Below are 8,589 nucleotides of genomic sequence, written 5' to 3'. Positions count from 1 at the left end.
GTATGGTTTGGTGTATTAACAGCTGTAATTTTAATGAGAAATCTGTTATCTATGGGTGAATACAGAAAAACACAAATCAGCACTTTAGCAACTCAAGATTACAGTGAATAGTTTCAGACAATTACATAAAACATAAGATGGAGGGTGGTCAGTATGTAAACTATTCAAGTGTGTGTGTGTGTGTGTGTGTGGTGTGTGTGTGTGTGTGTGTGTGTGTGTGTGTGTGGTGTGTGTGTGTGTGTGTGTGTGTGTGTGTGTGTGTGGTATATTTAAGGGCCAATGCAGCGTGATGAGGGAGGTGGATGATGGATGCTAGGCGGGAGAGTTATGCAACTGCTCCCTCTGCCCTTATGGCATCGGGCAGATACACTCCGGCGCCCAATGCTGATTTAGTAGCTGAGGATGACACAGCGATTCTACACTCTCACTTTTGCGCTCTCTATACTCATTTTCTCTCCCTCACTCACAATGGGGACAGCTGGATCTATAGCACCATATCCTCGTTGGCTTTGTGTTGTGCTGAACAAAGCATTCTGCAGCAGGCAGGCCCATTGTATAGAGTTCTGCACCAGCTACAGATGAGGGACAGACGTGCCATCGAGTGGGTGGAGCTCGGGATTCAAACACTGCGCACACATATAAAAAGGTACGAAAAGGACTGCTGGTGGTCCTGGGAAGTGTGAATTTCACATTCATACACCCACACATGACGCAGTTTTTACCTCCTGGTCATTACTATGGCTGTACTGACCTGGTCAAATTGTGCATCTTCCCCTCTCTGGAGGGATCGGGACAAGGGTTTCTCCTGTTAGAGGGGAGAGAGAGAAAGTGATTAAGAATAAGTGTGTTACAAACCGAGCAGAGATGCTGCTATTACGTGCACAATGGCAGATTGCGGTCAGTCAAGCAGCAGGCCTGATAATGAGTAAGCAAGTGAGAGAAGAACACTGAAGTTTTACTGTGGCGCATGAGCTAACTGAATAAGAGTGACGTAAGACTTCTATCAGCCTGAGTTTATTACCCTGCCAGGAGCCCCCCCCCCCATGTAAAGGACAAGAACTGAGCTGAATAAAATGAATGAATGAGGAACAGGCCAGTCAAATGGCAGTTAATCCAGTCTGTTAATAATAAACACTTTTATAATCCATGTAACTCGTGTACATAATGGCTTTCCTGTCAGTTTTGTCACAGCCTTTCCTGAAGTGGCTAGAGTCATGGCAGTTAGTTGCAAAAGAGAAGACGTTATCTCAGCAGTGTGTGCCACATCACGTGTCATGTATCAAATTTCATTTCCTGTGTTTCGTGACACCAGCTTTCACCCCCCTGTGGACTCACCAGCGGTTCAGCCATCACCATCTCGATCTTCTTCTCAGCCAGCACAGCAAACTCAGCAAATAGACTCTTGATGACAAACTCCCCAGGCTTGAGCTCGGGGTCGATGGTGATGCTCGACATGGCGGCGATGTTGTGTTTCTCCCACGAGAGGGGAGTCACCGAGGAGGGCGCACGGCGTCTACTCACGCTGCTGCTGACTGGTGCAGAAGCTGCATAAAGGACAGAGGGTAGAGGTTAGGAAATAATACAGTGGGAGCCAAAAGCAGCAGGGTCAAACTAAGAACAACACTCTTGTAAAGTATGCAGTGTCATGCACTAGTTCTAATCCAAACAGGAGCATGGACATTTCCTAAAGAGGCAAATTGACTGAATTGAAGACAGAGAGCAAGAGTGAGATATTCCAGTGCTGAATAGGGCAAACATACAACTTCCATTCAATTCCAAGCCTGTCATTATAAACTCATTTTAAACTCCCATTGCCCATAATGGGCTCAAATGACCTTAAAAACAAACACAACCATAATAATAACTCCTATTACAACTATGTCATTAATTACCAAAATCTTGCTTAAAAATCCTAATATTTGTGTTTATGTCTAAATGTAGAATAAGTAAATACTACAACCAGCTCTTTCAACAATGTTGGTCTTAAAGAACTATACTGCTTTTCTTGCAAATTTTGGTAGAAAACCAAGCAGACTTGCAGATGGAAGCAAAATAGATTTTAGCAGCACCTTTTTTCGCTTTCTTGCAAAGAGCGAGATGACAAAATAGACAAAACTCTTATGTCTGTACACTAAATATAAAGCTATCAGCCGGTTAGCATAGTTTACACTTAAACTATGTTTAAAGACTGAAAACAGGGAAACAGTTAGCCTGGCTCAGTCCAGAGGTAACAAAATCTGCAAATCAGCACCTCTAAAGCTCACTAATTAACTCGTTATGTCTCCAAGGTGTGTAAAAATGCTATGCTGTTGTTGGTGGGTTACGTGCCAGATTATTTCTTGGCTCTTTAGACAGAGACATGCTACCTGTTTTTAATTTTGTGCTAAGCTATGCGGCTGTTGGTGGTTGCTTCATATACAGTATATCGTACAGACATGAGACATATCAATCGTCTCAGCTCTCATCAATTAAGCATATTTCTTGAGATGTCAGAAAAGTCTTTGAAGCAAGATTCATAACATTTACACATCAAGTCTATAAAAAAAATGTCTTTTTGGTTGACAGTTATGTAACTTCTAACCGCTTGCTAAACTTTTTAACCGTTTAAAACTGTGGATTTATTGGTTTCAAACATGAAACATCTATCAAAAATACATTCTGTATTTAAAGATATTTACCATATCTCCATACATATTAAATCAATTACAGCAGTGAAAAAACAATTAATTAAACGGTAATATTAAAGTTGTTTCTGTTGAAGTTGATCTTCACACATCTAAAACCTCTAAGAGACTTCAGTACAAAAAATGTATAATGTGCATGATGGTGCTAAAATTTGTTGATAAATGGCCTTTTCAGCTGTGACGTCATTTATCAAAAAGATTACACAGAAATGCCATTCTGAGCACAATGCTGGCAACTGTGAGCTGAGCTCATCAAACTTATGGTGAACCCAGCTGGCGTTACTGAGAACGTAGAAGCTGACAACATGGACAGGGTGTTCAAAATGATTTTTTTCATGCATTACTTCTGCTTTAAAAACCTAGTTTGGCCAGATGTGCAGTGCTTTTTCATTTTTAGTCTTTCTTCAGGCTTACCTTAAAAATGTTCCTTATTTTTATTTTATTTTATTTTATCATCTGGTATTGAATAAATTATGTAAGTTTAAAAAAAATGTTTATACATTGTTTTTTCTGTGAAAAATTATTTCAAAAACACAAAAATAATTTATTAAACCGTTGCTGTGAGTAACCCACAAAGTGACGTATCAAACCCTGTGGCACCTGTGCGTTACTGATCGTGACATTCCTACTGTATTCATATTTCATATTCACACATTTGCAATATTAGATACCAAACCGAATAAGTGCAGCAGACATCTAACGTTACATATTAACTCACAGTCAAGACAATCCTAATTACAAAATCTAACTTAAAATACTGAAAAGTATGCTTCTACATTATTAGTGACAATTCAGGGATAATACAGAGACCATAGAATATAACATGATGTCATTGGTTCAACTCTTATGCAACCAACCAAGGTTTCATATGGCCAGTCATCATGGTGTTTAAATGATGACTCTGGTATTGTTGAATTTCTATAGCACCTTTTATGAAAGTATTTAAAAGAGCCTAAACAAAGTAAATGAAGTAAAAAAGCAGACTGGGGAAAGTTGAGTGAGGAAAGAAAAACACTGTAAAACTAAATGTCCACAGAGCTCCTTCAACAGTATTTAGACTGGTTTCCTGAAGAAAACATCCAGGGTCACTAAGAGAACCCAGAGTTCTCTGCACATTTACATGTGGCACAGATCATTTGGCCATCCTATTCAAATAATATAGCCTAAGCAAATCTTAAGGGGCTAGGTTTGGGCGTTCAGGGAAATGGCAGAGAAGTCAGAGCCGACATCTTTGGAAATAGATGTTCAACAGTCACATAAAGAGTGAAATCTTCGGGTGTTTACATATTTTTCTCGGGTAGCCCTATACCTTTGGCCATGCAGGGTAAAAATGAACCCAACCTGTATGTACAAGATAATACGGTTTTAAAAATGTTAGAAAACATAACTACCATCTATTGAATTAATAATAACAATGAATCACTGTTAAGCCAATAAATTACACAGCAGCATAAGTTTACTTTTCTTAACCTAATAAACATATATACACCTTTTAATGCAGGTGAAAAATGTATGAGTCTCTAAGATAAGTTAAGTTAATTAAACCTCATTCACAAACACTTACTCTTAACCATTTAATCATCTGGGGTGTTTAAAACCGGTAAGTGCACACGCATTAACAATAAATTACCTTAAAAAGCACTTAACTACTAACTCCATTTGCCAATAAAATGAAATGAAAAACATAAAATTGCATGACCATAATGAAACACTTGGCTGTCTTAAGCGTGTACCTAGAAAAGTTGTCATCTATTCACACAAGGCTTCATAACATTCAAGAGTGCTCTTGAGATTTATGCTACAGCTGGGACACAACTTCTACTCTACTCCACAATGGTTTCAGTCCAGCCAACTGGGCAGCCAATAGTACACTGACCCTTTACCTCATTCCCTCCCAGGAAAAGCCTTGTTCTGTTTCTTCCTGGTTGTCACAGAAACACTCATGCATTCTTAATCGTCTGAATACGGCTGAGGAGCGAAAGTGCAGGAAAAACTATTTTAGCAAAGGAAAAACATCCATGCCTCGCATATAAAGCTTTTTTGTATGATGGTAACCAAAATGTCAGAGATAAAGTTTCATTTATTGAGCAATGGGTTGTTGTACACAGTTGCCTGAGGTTAAAGTGGGATTTAGCAGGTGGAGAGACCCCTAAAATCCGGTGTAGCGGAGCAGCAGGGGAAAATGACTCAAAATAACTCCCAAACTGATTCGTACTGAGAGCGTCAATGGACTATTTTTTTGTGTTAGGTTATGTGATCAGCTGACCGTGGTTTAGGCACCCATTTTTGAGCACTTTTCTGGATCCTACTGATCCAAAGGAGGCCCAACTAAAGAAATGAGATGATGCTGACTGGACCTCTTTTTTTTTCTTCTTTGCACTGTATTGGTGAACCTGTAGCCCTCCTTTTTGTTGACATATGTCCCTGAACACTATTTTAAATGACAATAAAGTTCAGACCCTGATAATGACAGAGCCAATACGCATTGCTCTCTGTTCTGTTGCCCATGCTCGAACAATACATTTATTACATTGATTCATCCATAGACTGAGTGCCTTAGTGTTTTTCCATGGATATCTACACCACTTCACATTACGCAGGATTTCCTGGATTTCTGTTTTAATATACCTTCAGCAGTATACCCATTAAAAAAAACATATCTCAAGTATGCCTGGCCACCACCCACCTATAGAATAAAATGAAATAAAACAAAATAACAACGAAAGATTCTAAAGCATAGTGTAATTGAAATTGTTATGATTCATTTAATTATAAATGAATATTCATGCTATTTTTATAGAGCAATTGACAGTGCAGAGGTGGAAGGGGCAGCGTAGTAGCAAGTGTTAGCTGTGTTGTGGTCATGTTGTCCAGCAGCACAGAGAGCCTTTCAAGCATTTCCCTCTTTGTTTACTGTGCTGCACCAACACCCCCAATGATGTCACATAGCCAGCTCCTAATATCCAATCAGTGCTGGGTGCTCTGCCCCCTCTATCCTTCTTTTCTCTCCCACCCTGGGCCAGCTGGATTGTTGACTGGTTCACACAAATGAATACCCCAACACTGTACTTTTCCAGTTAACGACAAAACAAGAAAAAAGAAAAAACCTAAGGCGTCCTTTTCTGCGGCAAGTCTTTGCATTGGCCATCCCCTCCCTCGCTCTCTCTTTTTCCTTGAGACATGCCAGTCATTTGTGGCATGCCAAACTATGATTCCCTTCCAAAGCTGACCCCATAGCACAGATCTTTATGAATGATCAAAAAAGGAGAAGGTTGCAAACTTCTCACAGTTTTTAAGCCAGTGACTCTAAGGTCATGTTCCTCATTTCACATTCAAATCTGAATGAAAAATAAATGCAAAAGGATGCTTTGCTAATAATATGTAAAAAAGAAAGCTTGTCCTGTGCTTAAGGGCTTTAAACAAAAGCCCCTCAAGGATGGGTTTTATTTCAGGTATGTTTTGTGGCAGAATCTACTGTTGGATGTCAGTGCCGTATTGTATAATATTGAAAATGGTTTAAAGAACTGAAACATGCATCGGATGCAACAGGCTATTTTTAATGGTTTCTGACCAATTGTTTAGGGTTGGTCTTCCTCCTCATAGATCTTAACATTATCTGTCAAAATACAGTTTCTGTTTTCTGTCTCAGCCTGAAGAAAATCTATATCTGCTGCCCAAGAGAACACTAGTATCTAAAGGAATCTGAACATCTTGACCTGAAAGCTGGACAGTACTGCAACTACAGTTCTGATGTTTCTACAAAATTGCTGTAGAAAATGCTTATGTTTTGTTATGAGGGGTCTAAAAGGCCCACTCTGCCTGAGTTCTATGGTTGTGCTTAAGGAACTGAGCACGCCACAGGATTGCACAACTATTAGAGCAGTGACTCCACCTTGTCACAGTTATAATAAAGCCCTCCCAAACGCCTGCTCACTTCCCCTGTCAGGACAACCAGTAACAACAGCACAAACACACGCATACTGTTGGAATGCAGGGCCGTGAGTGCGTCCATTTTTTTTAGAAAGAGACAAAGGAATCACTGCCAATGTTTATGTGGTGTGGCAGTGCCAGTTCTGCTATTGTGTCTCAACATGCTCAGCCTCTGACGAGTTACTACTAGTTTACTATTCACCTAACTACGTCAAAACAAAAAAGAATCTAAAACATACAGGGCAAAAATAATTTGTTACAAGAGGCTGACAAGACTCCGGTAACAAGTCTAGTCAGAGACAGACTGAGAAATCAATATGCATGCTGCATCATGACTCAAAAACTGATTTAAACACGAAGAGCCAAACTGTGAAGTCACCATATGTAGTAATTGTTGAAAATATTGGGTTTTCCAACTGAACACTAACATCTCTAGTAAACAAAGAACATTAAAAAAAATCTTATTTGTTCTTATTCTTCTTATGTTATTAACAAAATTAATAATTTAGAGGGAAAGCAAAAAGTGAGTATGCATGTGGAAGTTGTAGCAGGACAGCTTAAAGAGAGTTTTTGAAATCAGGCCCTCTTTGTTTGAGAGGCCCAAAAACTGGCAACCAGCACAGGATAGGGGAGAGAGGGGTGAGGGGGGCAGTAATTAAAAAGAGGGGCAAATGGAGGAAAGTTGTTTACTCAACAGGTAAACATTTGACTGTTAAGCTAACAGAAAACTTGGCAATGCTATGTATCTTTTAGACATTTATACTTTCATTTCTCAATTCTATTAACTTGAGGGAGAGAACGGGCTTTTTGCATTAAAAATTACATCATTTAAATGACATATTCTGTTGGTTCATGGTCATGGGGGTCAAAGCCTATTCCAGCACACACTGGGCGACAAGCAAGATACATCCTGGCCAAGACACCAGTCTTTCATAGAGCAAAACATAGACAAATATGTTCAAACTCCCATTCACACCTTTGGGCACTTGAGAGGTTCTTATTTGCATAACCAGCATATCTTTGGACTGCATGAGGAAACCAGAGCACCTGGAACAAACTGAGGCGGAGACAAGGAGAACATGGAAAGTCCACACAGGATAGCTCCAGACCAGAGATCTGTTTGATTGGTTGTAGCAGTCCTAGCCACTGAGCTACTATTCTGATTTACTGTGTCCATATTAAGTAAATTGCATTGTTACAACAGCCCACAATGCAATGGTTTACATCTTATATCTGTGGTAATTATAGTTAAGCAACACTTTACCCCTGTCAGTCCCAATTTTGAGACTGCTCTTAAAGCTTTTATTCTATACATTTAAATGTTAATGCTGGCATCATTTCAGCTACTAGACCACAGTCTGCTGCTAGAAAGTAGAAAATTAGGTGGAACTTTTTGGTCTTACCAACCAAAGGGGAGGTCCCACAGACCAAGAAATATATGCTCCCATTAGCTAAAATTAAGCAAAACTACACTACTATTTCTTGTTATGTTGATGACACTGGTATTTCTTTCTATTGATGGTCCAAACAGTCGGTTCAGTCCTGAACTGTGACCTGTGTAGCGCCTCTGCTTGTTTCCTTTCAGTTTAATATATTTCATAGAAGTGCATTCTTTTTTTATTTGGTCAGCCTGCCCTGTGATAACAGATCTATCATCTCATGATAAGTATTGTTGTATTGCTCAATCCTACATATATGCAGTTAGAGCGGGGACCAATTAATTTGGTAATATTGATCATGAAAATGAGCTTTCGTTGCGTATGAAAAACAACATTAAAGCTTCTAAATTATTAACTACTACACGTATATAAATCAATAAATGGTTTAACTAAATCTGTCCTAATCTTCTTTAATCAGTTTTGGATTTTGGAGTTATCAGACCGAACATGATGAAGTGACTTTTAGTTACCATACCGCACATATCTAGAACAATCTTCAAAAACACATTCCCAATTGTTATCTGTGTGTGTGTGTG

At 39.2% G+C, this 8,589-nt stretch overlaps 1 protein-coding gene across 1 annotated transcript in view; it reads right to left on the bottom strand.

The window, feature by feature from the left end:
• fryl (furry homolog, like) overlaps positions 1-8,589 on the bottom strand; it is a 55,015-nt gene that overhangs the window by 38,243 nt on the left and 8,183 nt on the right. Inside the window, 2 exon segments of the mRNA XM_035653765.1 lie at positions 752-805; positions 1,336-1,544. Of these exon segments, the coding sequence (XP_035509658.1) occupies positions 752-805; positions 1,336-1,544 (263 nt within the window).

Source organism: Morone saxatilis, unplaced genomic scaffold, assembly GCF_004916995.1.
Source record: "Morone saxatilis isolate NCDOM2014 unplaced genomic scaffold, NCSU_SB_2.0 Contig12, whole genome shotgun sequence".
In the NCBI taxonomy this organism is placed as follows: Eukaryota; Metazoa; Chordata; class Actinopteri; family Moronidae; genus Morone; species Morone saxatilis.
This window is presented reverse-complemented; position numbering and strand designations above follow the sequence as displayed.